The sequence below is a fragment of the Nicotiana tabacum genome, chromosome 23 (genome assembly GCF_000715075.1).
Source record: "Nicotiana tabacum cultivar K326 chromosome 23, ASM71507v2, whole genome shotgun sequence".
NCBI classification, from domain to species: domain Eukaryota; kingdom Viridiplantae; phylum Streptophyta; class Magnoliopsida; order Solanales; family Solanaceae; genus Nicotiana; species Nicotiana tabacum.
In genome coordinates this window covers 14,215,371-14,241,325 of record NC_134102.1, presented here as the reverse complement: position 1 = coordinate 14,241,325, position 25,955 = coordinate 14,215,371, and the positions used below count along the sequence as shown (strand labels likewise).

The following is a 25,955-nucleotide window of genomic DNA, read 5'->3' as shown; positions in this document are numbered from 1 at the left end:
CCCGAGCCTTGACGCAAATCGTGAATACGTGTATAATGCCTTGCAAAGAAAATTCTCTTCTTTACCGATATCTTATATCCAAGAAATATTCCTCTATGTCGAAATTGATTATGCTTACGCCTACGGGCTACATTACTTCGAGTTCGAAACATTCACTCGACTATTACACCTATGGATTACTTTACTTTGAGTTCGAAATATTCACTCGAGCATTACGCCTACGGACTACATTATCTCGAGTTTGAAACATTCACTCGACCATTACGCCTACGGGCTACATAACTTCGAGTTTGAAACATTCACTCGACCATTACGCCTACGGGCAACATTACTTCGAGTTTGAAACATTCACTCGACCATTACACCTACGGGCTACATTACTTCGAGTTTGAAACATTCACTCGACTACTAAGCCTACGGGCTATTTTTATTCCGAGTTAGAGCAAGAACTCACTCAACCATTATGCCTACGGGCTACTTTACTTCGAGTTCAAAATATTCACTCGACCATTATGCCTACGGGCTACATTACTTTGAGTTCGAAACATTCACTCGACCATTACGCCTATGGTCTATATTACTTCGAGTTTGAAATATTCACTGGACTACTAAGCCTACGAGCTATTTTTATTCCGAGTTCGAGCAAGCACTCACTCGAACATTACGTCTACGGGCTACATTACTTCGAGTTTGAAACATTCACTCAAATATTAAGCCTACGAGCTATTTTTATTCCGAGTTTGAGTAAGCACTCACTCGACCATTACGCCTATGGGCTACATTACTTCGAGTTCGAAACATTCACTTGACTACTAAGCCTACGGGCTATTTTTATTCCGAATTCGAGTAAGCACTCACTCGACCATTACGCCTACGGGCTACATTACTTTGAGTTTGAAATATTCACTCAACTATTAAGCTTACGGGCTATTTTTTCCGTGTTCGAGTAAGCACTCACTCGACCATTATGCCTACGGGATATTTTTATTCCGAGTTCGAGCAAGCACTCACTCGACTATTATGCCTTTCGAGTTCGAATCACTCACTCAACTAATAATCCTAAAGGCTACATCATACTTCAAGTTCAAATAATCACTCAAGCATATGGGCTACCTCATTTCAATCTTCAATAAGCGCTCACTCGGTTATAAAGGCTACTAAGTCCAAATTCAATAAATTCGATCAAATTACCTAAATCCTTACAAAAACATTCAAAAGGCATGAATAAAATCTTCACAAAGTAGAAGCAAAAGATATTTTTATATACAAGATTGTTTACAAGATTGATTAAAACATAGAAGCTAAGGGCTAAGCTTCTTGGCTATCCCCGAGAGCGGTCTCCTCTCCACCGGGGTCCCCCCTCCCCCCCAATTCTCGAACTCACTCATATTCCTATCATCATCATCATCATCGTCGTCGTCGTCGTCATCGGAAACCAAGTCTTCAGTATCAGTTTCGAGTTCTTTGGCCCTTTTTATCTCTTCAGCAAGGTCGAAACCTCAAGCATGGATATCCTCGAGGGTCTCCCTCCGAGATTGGTGATTAGCAAGTTCAGCGACCCAATGTGCTCGAGTATCAGCGGATGTGCTCGAGTATCAGCGGTCTCGACTGCCTCTTTTGCTTAAACTTGGGCAGCTTCAGCCTCGGCCCGATAGACGGTCACAAGTGCGTTCGCATCAGCCTTTGCCTTTTCAATGTCATATTCGGCCTTAGCAAGTTCGGAGGCCAACCGAGCCTCGATCTCCTTTATTCTTCTTGCTTGAGCCGAGCCTTTCTCTTTTATACTGTGAAGTTGGTTTTCAGCCGCTGATAATTGAGTTCGAGCGACTTCTTTCTCTGTAGCGAAGCGGTCGATACCTTCTTTCCACTTCAAGGTCTCCGCTTTTATCACATCGACTTCCCCACGAAGTTTCCCGATCATCTCAATTTTCTGCTGCAGCTGTGAGACCGAAATATTAGCCATCGTTCCAGTATCGAGTCCATAGGCTTTTAAAAGTATCATTACCTGCTCGGATAGATCGGCCTGATCTTGGTGAGCCTTGGCCAACTCGACACGGAGGTCTTTTATTTCCTCTGCCCTTTGCCCTAAGAGGAGTTTAAGGGAGTTCCTATCCTCGATAATCCGTTGAAGATCGGCCTTATATCGACATAGCTCGGCTCGGGACCGAGAACATGCTTCTCGATGACTTCTGCGGCCTGCAAAGAGAGAATAAACAAAGTTAGAAAAGAAAAGCAAACATTAAAGTAATACCAACGAAATAATTTAAGGCTTACCTAAGCCTGTTGCACCCTATGAAAAAGGTCCGATCTATCGCTAGTAGCAGCAACGTCCTCGACACCGGTAAACAGGTCATGAAAAGGATCCTCTCCGCCATGAGGCCTATCTAGTTTGAGGGCCCCCAAAGCTTGGGCCTCTCGAATCGCCCCTACGAAAAAAGCAGGAAAGGTGGGCAAGTCTTCGATTGCTACTGCCCCAAGTGAATCACTTGGAGCATTCTCTTAGGTTCAAAGAGATTCGAGGAGGGCCCCTTCGGATATATCCCCCATCCGTTGGCTTCGATGGGAAGCATATTCGATCTCCAACAACTCGGGGACTCTGCTCGAATCCTTCTCCGATATATCGTCAGTTCGAGGCGGAGCCTTATGAACCACCAGCGATCCAACTGCCTGTGGAACGTCGGTGGTCTTCTTCATTCGGGCCGCCAGCGCGGACCCATCATTTTCTTCTTCCTCTTCCTCTTCCTCTTCATCCCTTAGACGCATAACTGATTCTACGGTCAAAGGAATGGTATTCCTGTTCGGTTTTCGAGCCGTCCTCTTCTTCGGCTTTGGATCCTCGGGAACTGAAGCTCTTTTCCTCTTATTATATTTTGCCGGCTTTGGGACAGAGGCCAAAGCTTCTTCCTCGATGGACAAGGGCCTCAAAACCGCATCTTTGCCCACACCTACATGTGGGAAATTTTATTAAAAATATATGGAAAGTGTCTCGTTCGAACTACTAAAAGGTACGAGAAAGGGGCTCACCGTGATTGTTTGCCTCCCATCGGCCCTTTGACAAATCACGCCATGAGCTCTAGGAGTATGTGGAGGTCGAAACCAAAGCTCGTACTCAATTCTTGAGTTCGGGAATTGCTACGGGCATCTAGGGAACCGTTGCATCACAGAAAGAGGAACATTGGTGAGAAAAGAAATGAAAGGGCGAAATAGAAGGAAGTAACAGCAGAACCACACTTATTTCTACTCTATCTACTTTAAACCCTCCATTACTCTCGCTCCATATATTATGAAAATCATTAAATGGACTCCTGACTTTGTCCCTGAATGTGAAACCTCAATTGCTCCTATCTGGATCCTAATTCATCAACTTCCATGGCATCTTTTTAGATGGGATATTATTTCAAGAATGTTTAGTTCTGTTGGCACTGCTATGGCACCAGACATGTCCACTTATTCTAAGTCTAGTGGAAATGTGACCAAGCTTAAAGTTGAAATTGAGCTCTTAAAACCCAAACAAGATCAAATTTGGGTGGGGTTCAAGAGATTAGGCACTAACGAGGAGGAGGGATATTGGTTAGACATAGAATATGAAGGTGATCCCTCATACTGCCAATATTGTTCTATGCAAGGCCATGATATATCTTCCTGCAGAAATAAGAAAAGGGATGAAGAAGCTCAGGATCAAGTTATGAAAAGAGATGAGGAGGTTCAGGTCTTGGGTACATCCACTAAAGAAGTAAGCAATGATGAATGGACAGTACAGAGAAACAATAAGAAGAAGAATCAACAATCAAAGGGCAAGAATATTTTGAGTGGATCATCGCAACAAACTCAATGTGAAGGCAACTTCACAGAGCACACCTTGTAATTGCAGAAGGAAGAGCATCTAATCCAACAGTCAAGGGATCAGGGGAACACTCAAAAACAGATGATGAATAAAGCAAAACATTCTGAATATATTTCACAAAACCAACAAGTACCAAAGCAGCATAATAGATCAAAGAAAAGAGTTCACTGGCAAGCACAACCGAGTAACCATACAACCTATCTTCCTCAAACCTCCAAGCAATCATTGTAACAAATCAATACAACTAACCAACCCATTCCAAGCTTAAAAAAACACTCTTCCAACCAAAAGGTCCCAATCACAACCTACTACACCCAATCCTAACTACTCAACAGAAACTCACCAAACCCCTCCTCCCAAAAAAGAACAATCCTCCCGGGTTAAATCTAATACTATATCCATTTTCATCCCTCCTAAGCAATAAACTCTAACATCCCTAATCGACACCATCCCAAGACCAATCCAAAATAGTCCAACCCAGCAAATAAACCTTACTTCAGTGCAATTAGTAAAATCACAATCTCATCATACCCTTTATATACCACATGACCCTCTACCGAATGATCCCCTACCAACAGATATTGCTTCTACTGAAGGCAATAATGATGTAGAGCTCGAAAATAAATATGATGTAGATTCATAGTTTAAAGTCGATAGGGAAGAATCAGAAACAACTGAAAATAATCTAATCATAAATGACACTGAAGATGACTATGAAATTGTTGTAGATCAATCGGAGTCCAGTGATGAAAATACGGATGCAAAATCCACCAATAGTGATGATGTGGATGATGTATTGATTGAAGGTTGCTCTACTCAACTACATCTATCAGATGAAATTTCTCAAGCCTTTCTGATGATATGACTTCACCATGGATGGTCGCTGGCAACTTTAATTCTATAATGGAGCTTGAGGAGAAGAAAGGGGGTAGAATTCATAGTATGTCTAAAAACCTTCCTTTCATTAATTGTATAGTAGGCAGTGGTTTGATGGACCTTGGCTACTTTGGTAACCCCTTCACCTGGTGTAATGGCTGGGCACCTAGTAAGAGGATATGGTCAAGATTAGATAGGGCATTAGTAAACTCTGAATGATTGCAAATATTTCCTGATACTTCAGTTGTTCATTTGGTCAGAACTGGATCTGATCACGCCCCATTGCTTATTTCTACGGCCAACACTATATGGGAGCCTAAGAAATATTTCAGATTCTTAGACTTTTGGACTGAACAAGAGGACTTCTTAAAAGTCGTTGAACAAGCTTGGCAGATACAGGTCGAAGGAGGTTCTATGTGAAAATTTCATCTCAAGCTTAAGAATGTTTGTAAGAGTCTCTCCTCCTGGTCTAGAAACACTATTGGGAATATTTTTGACAAAACCAAGGAACTACAAAATAGACTTGCAAAGCTTGAGGATAGATGTTTGAATGATAACTCAGAGTATAATAGGATGGAGTACAACAATGTGAATGCTCAGCTTATCAAGCACTTTAAAAATGAAGAATCCTTTTGGAGGCAAAAAGTTGGATTGAAGTGGTATTCAGAGGGGGATAATAACACAAGGTTCTTTCATTCTGTTATCAACTCCAGAAGGAAAAAGCTACAGTTAACGAGAATTAAAAAACAGGATGGCACATGGATTGAAAATAGGGATGACATAGTTACTGAAGTTGTTGCCTTTTTTGAACAATAATTTGCACAAGAGACTACATGTAGAGATTTTTCTATTCTCAAGAGGCTTCCCAGAGTGATAGGTGAAGATGACAAGCTGGCATTGGAGGTCATTCCAACTATAAATGAAGTGAAACAAGTGGTCTTCTCTATGAGTAGTAGTAGTTCACCTGGTCCGGATGGCTTATCTGGGAAATATTTTCATCACTGCTGGAATATTATTGCTAAGGATCTTTATGATGTTTTACTGGATTTCTTTTCTGGTAGTGAACTCCCAAGATATTTCACTCACACATGCCTATTCCTTATCCCTAAAATTGACAACCCCCCAACGATACACTGATTTTAGGCCCATTAGCTTAAGTAACTTCACTTCCAAAATCATATCCAAGCTGCTGAATATTAGACTATCCCTTTTGATGAATAAGATCATCTCCCCTAACCAAATGAGCTTCATAAAAGAGAGATCGATCTCTGAAAATGAAATGCTCACACAGGAATTGGTTCATAATTTAAAAAGGCAAAATATTAATGGGAATGTAGTGTTCAAACTGCACATGGCCAAAGCTTTTGATAGGGTTGCTTGGGACTACCTTTGCCAGACTTTAAGACAATTGAGATTCTCTGAATTTTGGATTGACACGGTTGCCAAGTTGGTCTCTAACAACTGGTATTCCATTAATATCAATGGAGTTAGGCATGGATTTTTCAAATCCTCAAGAGGTCTCAAACAAGGTGACCCACTATCTCCCTCACAATTTGTTATTAGAGCTGAGCTATTATCTACTATGTGGATCAATTGAGGAATAAGAATTTCATCCCCTTTTCCGTGGACTATGGTAGTCCTTTGATCACTCATCTTACATATGACAATGACACTATACTTTTTTCCTATGTGGACCTTCTATCCATTTCCATGATGATAAGGAAGCTAGAAATTATGAGCAAGTCTCAGGCCAAATGGTGAATAAAAGAAAATCTTCTTTTCTGGTATCTCCCTCTACTCCTATTTGTATCATAGATGATATCAAATGCATTACTGGTTTTTCTCATTCCCCTTTCCCTTTTACTTATCTAGGGTGCCCTATTTACATTGGAAGAAATTTTTTTTGTCATTTTGGAAATATGGTGGCCAAAATAGCAAATAAAACTCAGGGGTGGAAAGGAAAACTTCTTTCTGTTGGGGGTAGAGTGGTCCTTATCAGGTCTGTACTGCATTCACTATCATTGCATATCATATTTGTTGTGCATTCACCAAAAACTACCCTTGGACATATTGAAAAATCTCTTGCTAATTTCTTTTGCGGATCTTTAGAAAGCAAGAGAACTTATCACTGGTTTTCATGGAAGAATTTATGTTACCCTAAGGTAGAGGGAGGGGTAGGATTTAAGTCATTGCATGACATGTGCATTTCATTTGCTGCTAAAGCTTGGTGAAATTTCAGAACTCATAAGTCCCTTCTCACTCTCTTTTTGGAAGCCAAGTACTGTAAATGAAGTCATCCAGTTTCTAAAAAGAAGAACTATTCTCAATCTCCCTCTTGGAGAAGGCTAATGGATATTAGAAAAGATTGTAAAAAGTATATCTTATAGAAAGTGGGGAAGGACAACATCTCTTTTTGGTGGGAAAACTGGACAAATAAAGGTACATTAACCAAAGTAATTGGACAAGGCAACAAATCTAAGAAGATTAGAGTGTCCGACTTTATCTCAAGCAATCGATGGATCCTTTTCAAGCAAATCAGCTTGGAAGGCTCTTAGGAAATCTAAAGGTTCCTCACTCACCCTTCTAAGATTTGGCATAGTAAGTTACCATTCAAAGTCTCTTTCCATACATTGCGGTTATTGAATGGTAAATTAGCCACAGATGATTCTTTGGTTAAATTTGGCGTGCATGGCCCTTCAAAATACTATTGTTGTCCTAATAGTACCTCTGAGTCTATTAAGTATCTATTTTGTGAAAGTGTGGTTGCTGGGAAAGTTTGGAAATATTTTCAAGATGCATGTGGTTTGAGAATACAATCTACAGGTGGCATAAGAGTCAAATTTATTAGATGGTGGATTGTTCAACCTCAAAATAAACTTCATGAGTTGATATTGCAATGTCTTCCATCTGTTATATGATGGAAAATTTGGAAGTATCGATGTACTTTTAAATATGAGGGAGTTAGAAATACTATTAGCAGTATCATTGCAAAAATTACATACCCGATGCGACTGCTTCTTTCGGCTCAATTCTCTTCTTTATCCTTCACCTTTCCCTTTCCAAGAATTACCCAAATAGTTGATACGATTAAGCTCAAGTTGAGCATCATTTCAGTGATATGGAATAATCCTGCTTTCGGTGAGTTCAAATTAAATGCAGATGGGTGCAACAAAGGAAATCTTGGGAGCAGAGGGGGTGGTGGGATTTTAAGAGATCACCTTGGACATATGGTCATGGCTTTCACTGTGTATCTTGGGTGTTGCTCCAATAATTCAGCCGAGGTGCAGGCTATTAAAACTGGAATGAGGTGGTGTTTAGACCACGGCTTTAACAGATTAACTATTGAATCAGACTCTTTACTTGTTCTTCAAATGATAAAGGGAGAAATCTCCACGGCATGGCAAATCAGAGAAGAAGTCAAAGAGATTCAAGCAATGAACACAGATGGACAGTTTCAATTCACTCACACCTTCAGGGAAGGTAACATTCCAGCTGATCTTCTAGCAAATTTAGCGGAAAGAGATAGAAAAAATCAGTTCTTCATTGGCGCTATAAACATGCCAAGGCAGATTACATCCTCAGTGAAAAATGATGAGCTAAGAAGACCAAGTTTTAGAATTAAGGTAACGAAGAACACCTTCATCTTTGATCCAGGTTGAATGTGATATTTGTGCTAAGTTTCATACTTAGCAATTTTGGGACCTTAATTGTTTCAGGAGTAACCCTCCTTTTCTTTCTGTTTTCTTAGGGATAAGACAATTGTAAAGTTGGATTTGTCCAATTAGCTCTATTTTGATGAGGTCAGGTATATGCCCCCTCTATGTTCCTTTTGACTTATCTTCAATATAATCTCCTATGGAGAACCTTTGGCGGAAAAAAAAAGAACGTTATGTATAAACAGAAGCTCAGAATGTTGAAAGATGCAACAACAAGAATGTTTTTAAAGATACAGCAGCAAGAATGCTAAAAATATATGGTTGAAAATTTGTCACAGCGTACGGTACTCCGGGCATATTTTTTTCTTTTCTTTTCTTTTTTATACGAAAAATTTTCATTATCGTCAAATTAGTTGAAGCTAGAACTGAACCCGCTTTGAACCTGTCTTCAACCTCGCTCGGCTTTGAAGCCATTGATCGCTTTGTTCAACTTGCCGACATGCTCAACTTGCTCAAAAAGATTTTGAGCTCGGTGTACCAAGCTAGGGGAGCAAACGGATTTTTTATCTTTTATGTGTTGACTATAGGGGGGGAAAATTCCAAGCAGTATCATCTATCTGTTTAATTTGTAAACTGGAGAAAATATTTTTAGGATAGGTCACTACAGGAAATAAGGTTTCAGCCTTTCTGCGGCACCACTTTAGTCGCGACCAAAGGTAAGTGCCGAATCGCCACAATAAGTGATGGTTTCAGGGGGAACTATATGTTAATGTTTTGAGTAGCGACCTACCTTAATTTTGTAGCAATCATTTGTTTACTTTTTGTGCGACTCTAATAAAACAAATTAGCTTTTGTGGCGACCTAGTTGCCACAAAATGTAAGCAAATGCGCCACAAAATAGATATAAGGTTGGTCGCTATTCCAACCAACAACATATGGTTCGCCGCTGAATTTGTGGTGACTCGGCACTTACTTTCGTGACGACTAAGAGGTCGCCCAGAAAGTCGTCATTGAAAACCTTACTTCTACTTCTTGTAGTGAGTGTCTTCCAAAAATATAACATCCCTTGATAAATAGACTTTATTTTTGACAGGATCAAAATATTGTCGGAAATATATTTGAGATTTGTTGACATACTAAAGATTCTTGTTTGAGATTTGTTGGAATAAATATGCAATGTGCAAAGCATCCCAGGCAGCCTTGGCAGTGGCTGTAGCGGCGAAGTAGCAGCAAGTGTAGGATAAATCGAAGGAAGTAGTGATTGATAAACCAGAAACTTGCTCCACATTTACAAAAAACTTAAAAAGAACAAACTTTAACACCAGAAAGCATTCAGTGATTGATATTTGGCATAGTGGAACCTCATTGTCATGAGATATAACCCTAGAAAAGTGACTAAATTGCACCATAGGGAGGAGGAGGGAGAGGAATCGTGCCAATTTCCAGCCCTCGACGAGCACCCAAAATGTTCAGCTCGAGAGTTGCCTTGTACTGAGAAGGTATTTCCATCAATGCTGCCAATGCAAACTCTGCTTCTTTCCTGGACCAGTTCACATTTTTTGACATGATTTCTGTAAAATTAACAAACTGGAAATTGTCAAACGCTCGAGCAGGTATATTGTCATCGAATTCCCTCATCATATCCCACGGCCCATCTCCAACCCCAACTACAACAATAGACAAGGCATATTGGCTTGCTTTCACAATTGCTTCAACTGTTCTCTTCTCTTGAGGGCTTAATTGACCACGCGCAGCATCTACACTTGTTGTAACCTGTCCATCTGCTATTATCAACAAAACATGGTATTGGCCACCACTCTGCTCTACAATACTGATTGCCATTTCAATAATAGGAGCAAACGACGTTGGTCCAGCAAGGCGTAATTGAGGAACTAATTCTCTATATCGACTCAGTACTTGCTCGAATCCATAACATACTTTCTCATCCTGATAGAAACTGAAGACTTGTTGGTCATGTGTTGAGGCATCACCAAATCCAAAACAAGGAATTAAGTTGTCCTCATCAAACTTTGATAGTGTTCTTCCAATGATAGATATTGCTTGTTCATATGGATTTTGCTGATTATCCGCGATATGATGCAAACTTTTCCCTTGGAATGACCTTGCACCGGTCCACTCATTGCTCTTGGTAAAATCGATGCCAACAATTAAGTTCGAAGACTCTAGTCCTGCACGTGCAAGCGCATCAGTAACCTGTTCTATGCTGTTGTAGTCATCGTTGATCTTTGAATATTTCCTTGATGCAGGAAGTGGACCACAATATGCCTGATAAGTCGGATAATTGTAGCTTGGTTGAGTATATGATGACTGCGGATTGCCTGAATATCCGCCAGTTTTTGGCCTCTTTGAACACTTGCCACCCATGAAATCTGCAGTTTGTAATATCTCTCAAACACTTCAATTGATATAGCAAACTTTGTAACATTAACTAGCTAGTTAAACGATTTACTCAATCTTTTTACCACCTAGTAAATGATAGGTTTAACTTTGGCACTTCAATTTTTAATGGTCTCTTCGCATAAATGATGATTTTCAACATACTCTGAATCAAGTCATATATACCACCAAGACATATTGATTAATACATAGTCTCGTGGGAAAACTTGAGTTGCGCGAATACTTCATTTGTGGTGCCACACCCGTGTCGACACGACACTGACACTAAGTATGGGTGTGGGATACGTAGCGGATCTAGTCAAATTTTGACCGTAAACTACGAAGATATTAGATATAAGATTTGGCATTTTGATATCTCAAAACAAAAGCGATTGTAGATTTCTAGATGTCTACTTACAACTTGAGAATAAAAGATTATGTTACTACACTCTACATGCTACATGCAAGTTTTCCACATAATGTCTCATAATTTAGGCATATTTTTATAGCTCTACTTTTAGATATAGTCGAATCCAATGCAAGCACATGTATCCGTACCTAGATCCATATTCATAATCTTAAAATTTCAATCTTGATGGATCCGACCTCTGGATCTGCACCCGTTTGGACCGAGCCTGAGGGTTCAATTCTATATTGCGAAAGATTACATAATAATGTTCTAAACATGCAAGAAAGTGTAATATTTTGGCTAATCTGAAAGTGGGAGTAAATACCTGTTGGAAACTTTCTTGAACTTCCTTGTCTTGCAGATATGCTTCCCAAGAATTGTAGTGTAGTTCGGACGGTTTACTGCATTATATTTATAATATCAATTCTAATCCCACTCCAAGTAGGTAATTCCAATAGGAATTGTTTCTTTCCATATTAATAATTTTTTTGTACTGGGAAAAAAAAAAGAACAATCATATTCCGTTTGGGATCAACTAATTTTTTCTATCTGATAAAAAATAATTGTAAAACTCTAAATTAAATAATCTTCTTACAAGAATCAAACATTTGTATGTGTGCGACTCCACGTTCAAAACTAGAGCCTATTTGACCAAATTTTGAGAATCTGCTTATTTTGAAAAATGTGTTTTTCATAAGAAATGCTTTTTGAAAATAGTTTTGGATAGTAGTAATTTATGTTTGTCCAATACATTTAAGGATGTTAATATTAGAATATCAATTTATGTTTGATCAATCTTTTCAGAAAGTACTTTTGAGTGTCATGTTATAATAAATATATATAGAAATTCACTTTACAAATAATATTATTTAACTAGATAAATAGTTTTAAATATTTCTTATGATAGATTGTAGCTAAACATTTAGTTTCATTTAATCTAAATGTATAAAGTAAAATAAGTATAATTAAACCAACAATATGGCACTTGACATTTCATACGGGTATTTTAATTGTTAAGATGATTTAAGTAGGGATAGTTTGATATATATAAATTTTTGTTAAGGATATTGTTGTCACGAATAAAATTAAAAATAACTTCTACTTCTACTTCTGCTTCTACTTTTTGGGAAAAGTTATTTTTCTGACTTCTTCTCCACGATAGGAAAACAGCTTCTGCTGCCACGCAAAAGCACTTATTTTTTTCTGAAAGCTTGGCTAAAAACCTCAATTCTCCAAAAGAAGCTTGACCAAATAGGCTATAAGACTTGCCTCTTCTAACTCTTTTTAATGTAGCTTAGTAGATAATACAAAATCCAGTCTTATGTTCTTTTTTCTGTTATTCTACTACATTAGTTAGCTATTAATTTGTAACTTTGAATTATAGCAGATATGGAAACAAAGATCGTGAAGGATTGTGGTTGGAGGGATAGGATATACCTCGATACTTACCAAAGCTCTTGAGTTCGAGGCCTGGAAATAGAGAAAATCTGTTAAAATAGCACGGGCTAGCCAGTTTTCGGACTGGTCATTCAAAAATAGTCGGTGTTTGCCAAGTCATTGAAAAATAGCCACTATTTTGCTGCAACAGAGATTGGTCCAGCATAATATACTGGAGTTCCAGCAAAGTATACTGAAACTCCAAACTCCAGTATAATATACTGGAGTTCCAGTATATTATACTGGAATTCCAGTATATTATGTTGGAGTATTTTCCGAATTTTGAACAGTGTTTTCTTTCAGATTTATCTTTATATGAAAAATGGCTAAATTTCAATGACTTTTGAAACTGTGTCTATTTTTGAATGACCACTTGTAAATCTGACTATTTTTGAATTTCTCCCGATAGTGTAGCACTTCAGAAATTCTCAAAATGCGTAAAGCCTAGTTGAAAGTTTATCAAGTACTCCCTCTGTTCCTACATAGAATTTTTAAGTTTTTTTGGGAATAAAATTTACATATTTGAAAACTAAATAAAGAGTATTATAGACCCTTGTGGTCGGACCCTTTCCCGAACCCCGCGCATAGAGGGAGCTTAGTGCACCGGGCTGTCTTTTTAAATAAAGAGTACTATAATTAACAATTCAAAATATTTTAATAGTAGGGTGTTTAATGAAGTTCTGTTAGCATAATCATTATCAGCTGGTTTGGTATAGCTGTTTGTCTACAATCAAAATGCCAAGGAGGGGTACAAGGTGGATTTTCATTCAATCTTTTCTACAGCATGAAAATTTGCACAAGCAAGTCAATAACTATGTAACATTATTTTCTCAGTTAGTTGCAACAATCTAATTGTTACCATTATGTATTCAATACAGTCAAATACAAGGCTAGACATCAATATACATCAAGACTGCAATTTTTTTAATGACCGAGAAATTCATCCGGGGCCATTCCTCATGACCAAACGCGGCCTTCAAAACTCGGGGATAATAGGTCTGCCCCTCTACCCTTCTCCGCTTAAATATCAGTCATAGTTCGCATGGCGCAGGGATTGAACCTTTGAAGTCAAAAGTCCCTCAATCAACCTTTGCGACTTGAACTAAGCCTTGGGGGCGAGCGTAAAGATTATCTATTCTATATCACTGAAATTGAAGGGAAGAAAGAACTTAAGCTTCCATGAACTAGAAAGAAAGAAAGGCAAGAGGAAAGAATAAACTGAGGGAACTTGAACATTCATCTTACTTAGCAATTAGAATGACTAATTTTCTCTTAAAATAAGTCAAGGAATTTCAATAACATGACATATAAAGCATGGTTCAGCCAATTCAATTTGGCACCTGCACATTGGAGCTCCATAGAAGTGGTTAAGTATAGCTAAACAGATAGAAATGAGTTAGGTGAAAGTGTCCCACAACCTAACACTTTTAGGAAAGTTGAAGAGTCTCTTTAAGTTACTTGCTCTTGTGCCTAATGCCAAAGATCTTGTGAATGCTAAACCTACACATCACATGTTCAAAATAATCTTTCATTTCTATTACTAATTTTTCAAATAAAATAAATTAAAGAACCGGCTCAAATTCATCGCTCAGCAGTTCAGAGTAGAGTGTCAACAAAAAACACCATAGCCGCCTTTCAAGCTGGGGTGGAAAAAGCTCATTCACCTCAAGTAGGTTCAGACTCAACTCAGTGACCAAGCATATGAGTAATTAAATGGCATAATACTAACATTATCATTAAATTGTTGAATCATTGTCAAATATAGACTAGCCAAGAAAAACTCTGAACCTTAGGACCAAAAAAGAGCTCCCAAGAGAGAATATCAAAACAGTTTGCTATACAAAACCACACAAGCTATGTTGACTACAACACGACCTTAACAGAAGCACGGCATTTTTGGACACGAGATTTGACAAACCATAATACTTGGACAGGTTCCGTATCCAAATACAAGTGAACTTCTCTATACAGCTTGCTCTTTTTATTTTTCACTTTTTATTGCAAATCCTGTTGATCCTGAACATAGAGTAGTGAATGGAGAACCATAATGCTGCCACCAATTTGGTGCAAGAACTCAACCATGTAGCAACTATATCAGCAATGGCAGAGGAGAGGATAGTGCAGAGAGCATAGCTGACCTCAAAAGTGACTAGCTGAGGTTCACCGTTTGGGCTCATTTAACGTCTTACCCTCAAAGAATTCACCAAGCATACGGTCAAGATCTTCAGCTGAATATCTGATGTACTTTTGGGAGTTTTTACCACTCTCAACTAAAGGCCTGACAGACAGGAAAAAGGAGCATTTTACATCATCTCAACTTTCCTATGGAATTAAACAACATAGGAAATACTCCTTATGTTCCATCTTATACGACACTATTACATATTTTGTTAAGTATAAAACTTGTGACATGTAGTACTACTTTATGTAGCTTCTAACTATGTAAATTTTATTCAGGAAAGAGTAAAGACTGGATTTACATAATTAGAAGGTTATACCCTCCTAGCAATGCGAATTATTTAAAGCATGAAGCAAAAGAACTGTCTCTGTGTCATATATTTAAAAGATGGCAAGTGACCAAATATCTTATTTTTTCCGTTTTAGTACTGGAATTGAATTTGAATAAAGAATTAATAGAAGACGGAATCACTGAAATCTTGTTTCATCTTCACTTGAAACTTGAGTAAGGAGCAACTATCTAGCTACATCACGTTAGAGGTTTCAATAAACAAGCATGCAAGAGAGAAATAATAGCAAAATCAAATAAAAAATACCCAAAGCGTTTAATGAAAGATCTGTATGCAGGCAGCAAAACTTCAGCGACCGCAAGCCTCAATGACTCTCGCAACTCAGTATCTGGAACAGTCCATTGAGTTTGCCGTTGATGAAGCTCTTCAAACTGCACATTGAATATCTTAAACCTGATAAAGAGTAAAAAAGTTATTCATATCAGAACCAAGATTAGATCATCACTGTTAACAAAAGTTTCTAAAATAAGAAACCTGAGAACCTACCTGTCTTTCACAATCGATCTTGAAACTCCACTACTATTCTGTCCATCTACACTACCAGAGTTACTGCCTCCAGATGATGTTAGCCCTTGAATTGATAGGCATTGAAGGATCTACTCAAGAATAAAACAAAGTGTTGATTAGGACAATTGTATGGGAATTTCATATTCTTTGTCCACAGTGATCATTCTCATGGCATGACATAATTCCACCATTTGAAAAGAATTTGACAGTTCAGAAAGAGCAGTTAATTTGCACATAATAAAAATTAAAGCGAAGGTAACTTTATTTTTTAAAACAAGTAAAAGAAAGGTAATTATAATTGCACCTATTCAATGTTCTTCATAATTTTATTTACTAATCTAGAGATGATTTTCCAAAAACGCACCCGATATGATAACTAGATTTAACATTCTCAGATACTTTAACAAACTGCACACCTACTTTAACAAAAACGATGCAGGAAACTTCCCCCTCGCTGGAAAACGAATAAGATAAATAGAAGTTTGCCAAACATTGAACTATCTGTGGTTGCATCTACCTAAGCTCTTCCTTTATAGAAACAATCTTGTTGGCAGCAAGCAAAGAGTTGATATGATGATGGAATTGGTTGCAAGGGAAGATTCTCCGAGACGGCAGGAAAAAGGAAATCTATGATACATATAAAGGTTAATGACCAAAGTGAGACGGTCTATCCCTTTTTCTACTTTGCAGTTATTGTCATGCGAAAAAAAAATGATCCTGCTCTATGCACTCACACAAGCTCTTGATATGGGGTAGAAAATGGAAGCTCATCAGGTGAGGGCAAATGATTCAAATAATAGTACACTAACTGATCAATCACCATAATCATAAATGAGACATGAAGCTGCAGAATAGAGCATATTCAGTAAAAGCAATAACCCAAAAACAAGAAATGAAGCAGCAAAAAAAAGCAAATCAGGACGAATGCCCATCTCATCCCCCCCCCCCTTTTTCCTTGAGGAAGGGAGTTGGAAGGAGGAAAAGCGAGATGAGCAATACCTTTGCCCAAGCAATTCTTTTATATTGATTTGCATGTTGTTGTACAACTCTCCGGTGTCGTTGCACCCAGTCATCCCCTAATAAATCTTTGGCTTCAGACCTGGAAGCAACAAAAAGATCAGCACCCAACCATAAAGCAATCGGACAACCTTTGAGCTAGTCATCAGCATCCTGATGTATAGTTAACTTAACCTGCGCACAGATCTGACCATATAGTGAATATTGTTCATAAGGAACAAGTGAGTCAGAGCAGGATCCTTATACTGCTTAGATTTCCCGTCCAAATTGCTTTGAAGAGCCTGCATTATACGCATAGTAACAGCAGCTAGCTGAGAATTTGAATCTCCTCCATTTTCAAATTCTTGGAATAGTTGCTTCAGTGTTGATTGATAGCTGAAACAAAAACATTATGCAACTCGTCAAGGCAATTATGTCAATAAAGACTGACAGCTTATCTACAGGCAGTTCCATTCCTTAAAACAAAACAAATCCAATTCCTATGTACTCTTCTGCAGCAGATGTTTGCTCCAGAATAAAACCAACAAGCCTGGAGAAGCATTTCAGAATAGCCTAACAAGTCGTGGGTTCGAGCCCCACAGTGGGTGCTGTCCTTAAAATTACTTATTATTAAAAATATATATAAATGAAGAAGCATTACGGTGCCTGGAAAACCTATTTGATTTTATTCATACTGTATAAAGTACTTCTGCTTACTGTACAAACACACACACACACACACAGCAGCAGCATATAATGACATGTCCTCAGTTACATATGTTGGAGAAAATGACAAAATACTCCACGATTGTGCAGGTCAGATAGTGATAACGCAGAAACCATTCTACTGTTTCTGACCAAATAATTTAAAGAAAGCTACTCTGCCCACAGAAAATCCAGGAATAAATAGTTTCTGATAACTTATCCAGGAGCAAATAATACTCACTTAAATATTTTATTCTTGCATTCCAGACAAACAACCAAACACATCTTGCTCTTGCTGAATAAAGGTTTCACTCGGTCTGTTGAATAATAACATGTACACTATGATCAACTTCCTTTGAAATATTCTTTTTTGAACTTATTACTTCATTCCATGAAATGGACCTGAATTGAGCGGAATAGATATAGAGGATTCACAGTCAACAGATTTGGAAGAGGCACCGTTGATTGATATTACGTCATTCCCCTACCCTTTTTAGTCTTCTTCCTCCAGAACAATTGCATTCACGAGTATTACGTAAACCTAAAACTACAAAATCTACACTTCTCTTAAAATAGGAATTAGTTGCCCTTGTAATACATAGTAATTGCCCATTTATTTTATACATCCTTTTGAAATCTGACAAATGCTTTCATTACTAATCTCTGTGACCAACTAACTTCACATCTGTCTCATTGGTTCCTTGAGATCTGAATTATGCAACCCACTGACGTAGTACCTCATCACTGTTGTAAGGCAAAGTGTTACCCACCCTCTCACTATATGCGGCCAGTCATCTTCCAGTTTCGACTAATACCACCTCCCATCCGACACTGCATATTAATCACTGAGCTTGACCACCTAGCTTATTCATCTTTAGGCGTCTCCTTTTTGATAACATTATTTTCTCATATGTAACGTGTATACTGAACGCCTTAAAGCTATGAAGAAGAAACAATTTCGACACAACTATTATCAACAAAAAAAAAACTTTTTCGACATAACTCAATTTATCCACCGGGTATATCAGGTGAGCAGCAAAGCGTAAAAAGATGGAAAAACAATAATGAGCTGATCGTCTGTTCTCCCTATGCTTAGCATTAACATAACAGCAGCATGAGGGTCAAGACCTCATACTATATTTGTTTCTCATAGCATAAATGTTAAGCTCAGCTCAGCTCTGGAGGATGATCAAATGCAGAGAGAGAGAGAAAGGCGGGGAGGGAGGGAGAGTCAAGAGCTCAACCTGTGCTCTGTGTATTGAATAAACTGAATGAATGAAAATGTAGGGGGGGGGGGGGGTTGATCTGTGAATGAATGAAAATGGAGGATTGATCTGTGATCGACTGAAAATGAACAATATATCTTCTACTTAACCAGTAACCGCTACCACAAATAAATCAGCTACCACTAACCTCCTACCTTAACAACCTAAATCAACTTCTTAATTTAGCAAGGACTACTTGCTGCTATTTATAATGCATCACAAGCATAGGTACAATCGGCCTGCAACTGGCTGTCACTATAGCATTCCTCATCTGCAATGATAAACATCCCACCAGCTTCATTGTTCCTTAAATCTGAGGCTTCAGAAAACTCTGACCAAACAAAGCAAAACGGTTTTCTGCAACCTTGCAGTCAAGCAAAATTTGATTAAGGTCTTTCCTAAAATATATGCTAATACAGTAGGTAAGTGAATCCTCAAAACCTTAAGGATCCTTCACATTAACCCTCGTGCCCAAATTGTGATTGGTGTTTTACAATTCCATATATGAATCCTGAGGCCCAACGTATTGCTACTACAGTTCTTAGTTTAAAAAGTTGCAACTAACCAGTTCCTTTGTGTGGTTCTATATGGCATGAGTATGATGATACTTATTCATCCACCCTAACGCTGAAAAAACCAAAGAAATACAGAGGTTATCCAGAAACCATGGCAATTAGAGCAAGTCTTGTCTACTTTGCTGCTGGCACAAATGCTCATATTATGGCACACTAAAGAGTCCCCGGGATACCCACTCGGAACGTATTCATACAATTTAGTGAAGATGCGGTAAACTAGTAATATACCCTTGGAAGAAGAAAGCTACTATCGGACTTTGCCTCCTACCAACAAGCAAAAAAACATGTTATATAGTTGAGTGAACTTACTCAAACAGGAACTTCACATAATTAATCACATAGCTGGTCAAGGGATGGACAGTTCCATCTGAGACGGCAGTTTTAGTTGCATCCTTCTCAACTGCTTCTTCAAAGTCACTAAAGGTTTCTTGGGCTGTCTGGGCAAGTCGCTTTGTCAAACCAAAGGCAGATTCCCTAATTTCATTGCAAGCTTTACCTATGAAAAGTGATTCAATCTGCAGAAGAGCTCAAACTACATATTGTTAGTATATAAACCATGAAATTTGACCCCACAAAATTAAAGACTTCAACGATTGAGTGTTTGGCCTTGGACTGTCTTCCATGTAGGTAAAATGTTATGAATCAAATGCCTGTTTGCTAGTATTTCTCATACCTCTGAATGAAGTTCCCGCATTATTTCATACATATCTAGAAGCACAAATAACTTCTCAGGTGATCTTTTGCTTTTTGCAATTGCATCACCAAAACTAAGGAGCATTGCGACACTCGAGGTAGTAACTTCAGCAAAACATTGATCCTTGAGTGAATCAAATCCCTCAAATATTTGATCACACACTTTATGCTCCCCAGAAAATAACAATTTGACCTGTTCAAATAGCACTTTAGTCGAAGGCAAGCTTTTATCTATTTCCAGGGGTATTAGAGAACTTACAGCAATTCGCATAAAATGAATCCAATTTCCAATTTTAGCTTCCAGAACTTCCCATTGCATCTTCTGAACATCATCTTTGCTAAGTTTTTCCACTCCCAAAAGGCGAAGACTTTCTTCCAGTACAGGAGAACGCGTATCCCTATCGAGACATTTATAATCAAAAGAATAAGAAAATAGGCCGAAATGAGGAAAGGAATCATCAATAACTGTTGCAACGTGGATGTAAAAATTTCCAGGAAACTACTACTTATGTTCAATCATAAGAGAATAACCAAGAAACTTTTTCATGTATTTAGAATTGGCCTGATGCTTTCAATTCCTCATTGATCTCTATATATGCATCTCCACACTCTATTAACCCCAATACAACTGGTGAACAACAGAAATACCAAAAGTCGTCTCCTAAAAGAGTTCATCGAATGAAAAGGTAATTAAACCACAACTAGTTCTTTCCTTCTACTCTTCTGTTCTATGATAACTCCTACTCTTCTATTTTCAGGTTGGTTATAATATGAACAAATTTGAGGAAACTAAAAGGTCTCCCATCTATCAAGAAAAGGGCATCTTAGTATTTCACCTTTGAACTCTAAGTTAAAGGTGGAACTTGTAATGCTATAATCAAATTGGAGGTTTTGAGAAAGAGGCAAGGCTAGGGACCTACCTACCTCCCTCCCTCCCTTCTCTTCCTTAATGAGAAAAGAGCATTCTCTACTGCTATCGTTGTTGTTACTACGACTAAAGAATACCAAAAGCCTTAATAACCACTTTGATGAGCACCGTATTTACTGTATTGGACATTTAAACTTCTGCAACAAGCGCAAATTGTGGCAACAGTCTATAAGTTCGACTTTTGGTTCCAAATTAATCCACTCCGATTACGTGTCAAATTAAGCCACACATTGTCAAAGCATGTAAGGCAGTTATCTTAAGCTTCGCCTATTTCTAAACTGCTTAATAGAGAATAGTTCAGCTTTTAGCCGGTAGATTAATCTTTTCTCCAGGATATTATACTTAAAAAGCAACATTGTCTGTACAAGATGTCAAGATCATATAGTTCATGATTAGAAATAGATATTTACCTGTATATTTTTACAAATTGCTGTTGATGACCAGCTTGAATCATCTGTTGGGCTAAATCGTGCAGTAAAGGCAGGATCCTTGGAGGTATAAGAGCTGGCGGTGTGAAGACAGCATTTTCTGCACCATTTTGCTCAGCATTGCTATTGGACAGACGGTTCTTACCACTAGACTCCTGGTGTCCAGGTGATCCAGATGATGGTCGCATTGAATTTGGGAGACACTCAAAGAGCCGATCAGGTTCAACAGGTTTACTGAAAGTGTAGAATTCAGATTTAATCAAAAAACTCCATTGGAAGATCAAATAGCAGTATTTGGGTGCATTTCTACTTCAGTATTGAAGCATCATTTGGAGTATTGAAGGTTAAGAACATAGGCAAGACATAGGATTTTAGAACTTATATAGCAACAGCTTACAAGGATATTCCTCACAAGATGCCCCTCGAATCTCAAACCCTAAAATGGTACTAGGGCATAATCACAACCTATATAAAGGATAACTTAAACAGCACTGAAACAACCATTTTAACTTCCTTATATACTTCACTAATCTTTTTTTTTTGAGATGGAAATACTTCACTAATCTTTATATGTCAAAAAGGAGAAAACTAAAATTCCTATCAATATTGATACTTGAATTTCAAATCAATCATAAGTCTACAAATAGGTTTTCATGGAATTCCTGCTGGGAAAGAATTTACACGCAAAGTATCTAGGAAACAGGATCAGAATAAAGTGTAAAATAAGGTTTCGAGAATAAGTCTACCAATAGAATATGTTGTAAGCAGTAAAAATGTTAGCAAACCTATAAGATAACAAGAGCTGCTTAAACTCCTCTTCGAGCTTTGAAATAGCCTTGGCTAGCAAACTATTAGCATGACTGAGCACTCCATCGCTACTCTTGAAGCTCTTGTTGTTGCTGAAGAAGCGAATATTGTTTCTCAGCTGTTCAATTGCTTGAAGATAACTTTCTAGATCCTCATGTGGCCCTTTAAGTATTTTAACTTCCGCCTAAAATAAAGGTATTATTAATTAAGAAGTTCTAAAATAAAAATGTACATTTAAGAAAGACCAACTTTATCCGAAAAAATTTATCACAAAGATATAAAGGATTCTTCGCAGCTGATAAGGCAAAAAGGGACTACAACATTAAAGTGGATTTTCTTTCACTTTCTCATTTGTGGATCCCAGGGAAGAGCAGTTTAACCAGTACAGCAAAAGCAGAATATTCTTTCTAAAATCATATCCCAGCTACACTCACTTTTTACAGGGGGAAATGTAGCAGCAAACACTTATTCTTTTCAAATTCTACAGGGGTATTTTGCTGGCAGTCTTTGGGTTCAACTTTTACAATCCTGAAGGTTTGGGTATTGGAGAAGCCACTCTTTTGCCCTTCTCTTTTGATCTTGTTATAAAATTGGAGAGCCCAAAATGATAGAAGCTGGAATGAAACAAATTTTCTGCATCATGAAATAAGAAGAAAGAACTGAAAAATTATATAACAAGAAAATATTTTTTTTCAGTTCTCGCAGGTAAGTTTATTCAAGACAAAGCGACATTTGCTCCATCGTGAAGCACCCTCAGATGATGAACATTGACTCTTCCGTCATTGTTTCTGAGAGACCACTTCAAACAAGAACATCATGTTCTTCCACTCTGTGAGCTTGGGGTTAGGATTTGTTTCTCCTTTATCATTCTCCAGGTCCAGGGTGGCTGATAGTGGTTCATCTTTTACAATTTGGCTGTCCTTTAAAGTACGCATGAGTTAGAGAATTTTTGTCCTAACAGTTTCAACTTGATAGAACAAGTAGCGATGGCCGATGAGTTGGTAAGTGAAGAGGTGAAAATGTGAGGCTGGAGTTTGAAGGAGAGGTCATGGCCGGATGGTTCAGAGAGATCTTGAGGATCATGCTTCAAGTTTGAGCCTAAACTCTAGTACCACGAAGAAATTCAAGAAAGGAAATGGATAGTGAAACGTAATTTCTTTCCTGTCCTATGTTCATGTAGGAGGGGTATACTTATACACTACACAAATGTTATCCCTATCACACTTCTAGGAAGATTATGCTCATCTATATCTATTTGTATACATCTGATAGACTGAAACTTATCAAATAGATATTGGCGGTGAGTTCCGGTTTATCTTGAACACTAAGGTCTCATTTGTTTGAACTTAATAAAGGTCTGAATCGTTATTATTCAGATCTCAATCGTTAAGTGTGTTTGTTTCTAGTTAGAATCTTGATCATCGAGATCTCAATCATTAAATGCATTTGATTTTTTTTCTTTTACAACTACTTAGCGGGTCTGCTACATATTTGAATTACTAAGACCTATAATAGAGTTCTAATATTATTAAATGTTATTCATTCAAGGATTTCTGAATAGAAATTATTTCACCATAACTCCAGCCGCCTACCACTGTCAACTACCACCACCAAGTCACCACACTCAGCTGTCACCACCATCAATCACCACATTCAATTGTCACCACTACTAACCAACATTTACAATATCACCACCAACAACCGTTACCATGACCACCACCAATCACCACCGGAAATCACCGGCATGAGCCACCGTCACATATCGCCAACCACCACTATCAGCTGTTAAGCACTTCCCGAATATATTCCTTTCTATTCTGTGGACACCGCACAAAAGGGACCTTGGCTTCACTTGTCGTGGTAAGACCACCTCTTTATAAGCTTTCCCTATCGCTCTGATGAACCTCTTTCCGCCTGTTCTCTAGAGTTCAACAACAGATTTTTGCCTATCCCTTCTTTGTCCATTAAGATGAAGGACGACTAAGCAATTATGCTATCATTGGAACCCCAAACTAAAAACTACAACTAGAAATCCAGCTTTAAGTGGTCAATATTATCAGAAACTCAATCTCTGGAGAATTTTATTGACAAGCATGAGTGACGAAGGGTCTTGTGTTACAATTTTTGGGGGTAAAGAAGATGTTCTTGTTCTTCAATTCCCTAAACTCATTTCAGTTTTCAAGATTGGGTTGGTGTTCTGATAGGTAAGAGGTGTAAGAACCGCGAGGTGTGAAGCCTGATCGTTCTAAAGAATGAAAAATTTTAGAAAATGAGAGATTTTAAAAAAATAAGTAAAAGTATAATGAAATATAGTCAGATAATATTATGATCTGAACGCCATCTTTCAACCAATTTTTTGGAAATTCTGTTATTGACAAGGGCAATATTTTGCTTGTACACCAATCGAAAAGAGGCAGCTGCAAATGCTATCAGTGGTTCTTCCTTCCTATCCCATCTATCTATAAGAGAGGCAGCTGCAAATGCTATCTTCCTTCCTATCCCATCTATCTATAAGAGTTGCTTGATTCACCCCAACATTCAGTTGTCACCACTACTAACCACCACTTACAATATCACCACCAACAACCGTTACAATGACCACCACCGACACATATCGCCAACCACCACTATCAGTTGCCACAACCACCACCATTAACTATCACCAGCACCCACCACCATATTCATGTTCAATTAAGTAAACTAAAAGGAGCAATGTCTATCAGATCTAAGCAAACCAAACGACAAAACAAACTATAGAGGCTAAAGCAAAATCAAACCTGACGAGAAATATCAAATTGGGACAGTATAACCTCAGCAGCCTTTAAAGTCTTATCAATATTTCCATGAGCTTTCCTAATAGCATGAGTCCTTATCTGCAAACAATACAAGATTGACTAAAACTGATCAAAAATGTAATTGCAAACAAATTAGCAAGTACTGACCACAAAATTAGATCAGGAAAAAGGAAAATTGCTGACCTGAGTGGGACGCATAGCAGTGTCAAGAGCAGAAAGGCGGTGATCAAAAGAACCCAAGATATTGACCACATTGTCTGTAATGGATTGACTCTTCTCCACTGCATCTCTCATCATTTTTGCTCTTTCACTTAGCACATCTACACCTCCTCCTGTGTTTCTTGGTATACCCATCTTCTTCAGTTCTTCTGTGTGTGTGTGTGTGTGTGTGTGTGTGTGTGTGTGTGTGTGTGTGTTTTCTAAGGAAAGGTAATTGGGAAGGAATGAAAGCAATAATGGAAAAATGGAGGAAAATTGGTTGGGGGGGGGAGGGGGGAGGGGGATGACTGATGAAGAAAGGGGTCCAAGATTAGTTGAAAATGGTGGACCCTTATATTTTTCTTTCTTTGTAAGTTAGATCCTTTTAAATAAAAAAGTTAGATCCTCTCTTCAATGGTGTTTCTAATATGGTCAACTTAGAAATTAAGTATCATAACCCATAAGGGTATGTTTCTCTATTTTTTTTTCATTCTTTTTCTTGTTTTGATTTTTGTTTGACTCGTATCTTTTTATATTTGAATCATATTCTATTAAGAAATTTATATGCTTCCACTTTGGAATTGATTAAAACTCTACAAAAAGAAGTCAAATGCTCGGACTTTGTTTTGTGTTAAGAGCATAATAATGCATAATGTATAGGTTTATGCGCACATCACAATTCTCATGTTCCAACTCTAACGCGGATAAAAGCATAATATTTAAGTTTAAGAGGATTTTTGGGGTAAAATACTACTTTGTGGCTATTGATTAAAACATAGCAAACATTTTTAATGTATTTAAAAAAGGGATTGTCACACAAATAGCTTGTGAGATTTAATGTTTATTTTTTCTATTCGATATATATTGATTATACATAGTGTTATATATATATATATATATATATATATATA

At 37.8% G+C, this 25,955-nt stretch overlaps 2 protein-coding genes across 2 annotated transcripts; both read right to left on the bottom strand.

Annotated features, from left to right (window-relative positions):
* Window positions 1-9,135: 9,135 nt before the first annotated feature.
* LOC107827790 (E3 ubiquitin-protein ligase RGLG2-like) lies at window positions 9,136-11,983 on the bottom strand. The gene is made up of 2 exons (XM_016654990.2): window positions 11,508-11,983; window positions 9,136-10,766 (listed from the first exon to the last, which is right to left on the bottom strand). Exon 2 carries the CDS (start codon window positions 10,759-10,761, stop codon window positions 9,772-9,774), a length of 990 nt encoding a protein of 329 aa, XP_016510476.2. The 5' UTR covers window positions 10,762-10,766; window positions 11,508-11,983; the 3' UTR covers window positions 9,136-9,771.
* A 2,338-nt stretch (window positions 11,984-14,321) lies between these two features.
* On the bottom strand, window positions 14,322-25,459 carry LOC107764721 (exocyst complex component EXO70A1-like). Its single transcript, XM_075246006.1, has 12 exons — window positions 25,030-25,459; window positions 24,829-24,924; window positions 22,030-22,235; window positions 21,227-21,478; window positions 20,148-20,286; window positions 19,869-20,081; window positions 19,505-19,710; window positions 16,846-17,046; window positions 16,654-16,753; window positions 15,634-15,743; window positions 15,394-15,540; window positions 14,322-14,897 (listed from the first exon to the last, which is right to left on the bottom strand). Exons 1-12 carry the CDS (start codon window positions 25,198-25,200, stop codon window positions 14,780-14,782), a joined length of 1,959 nt encoding a protein of 652 aa, XP_075102107.1. The 5' UTR covers window positions 25,201-25,459; the 3' UTR covers window positions 14,322-14,779.
* Between the last annotated feature and the right edge of the window lie 496 nt (window positions 25,460-25,955).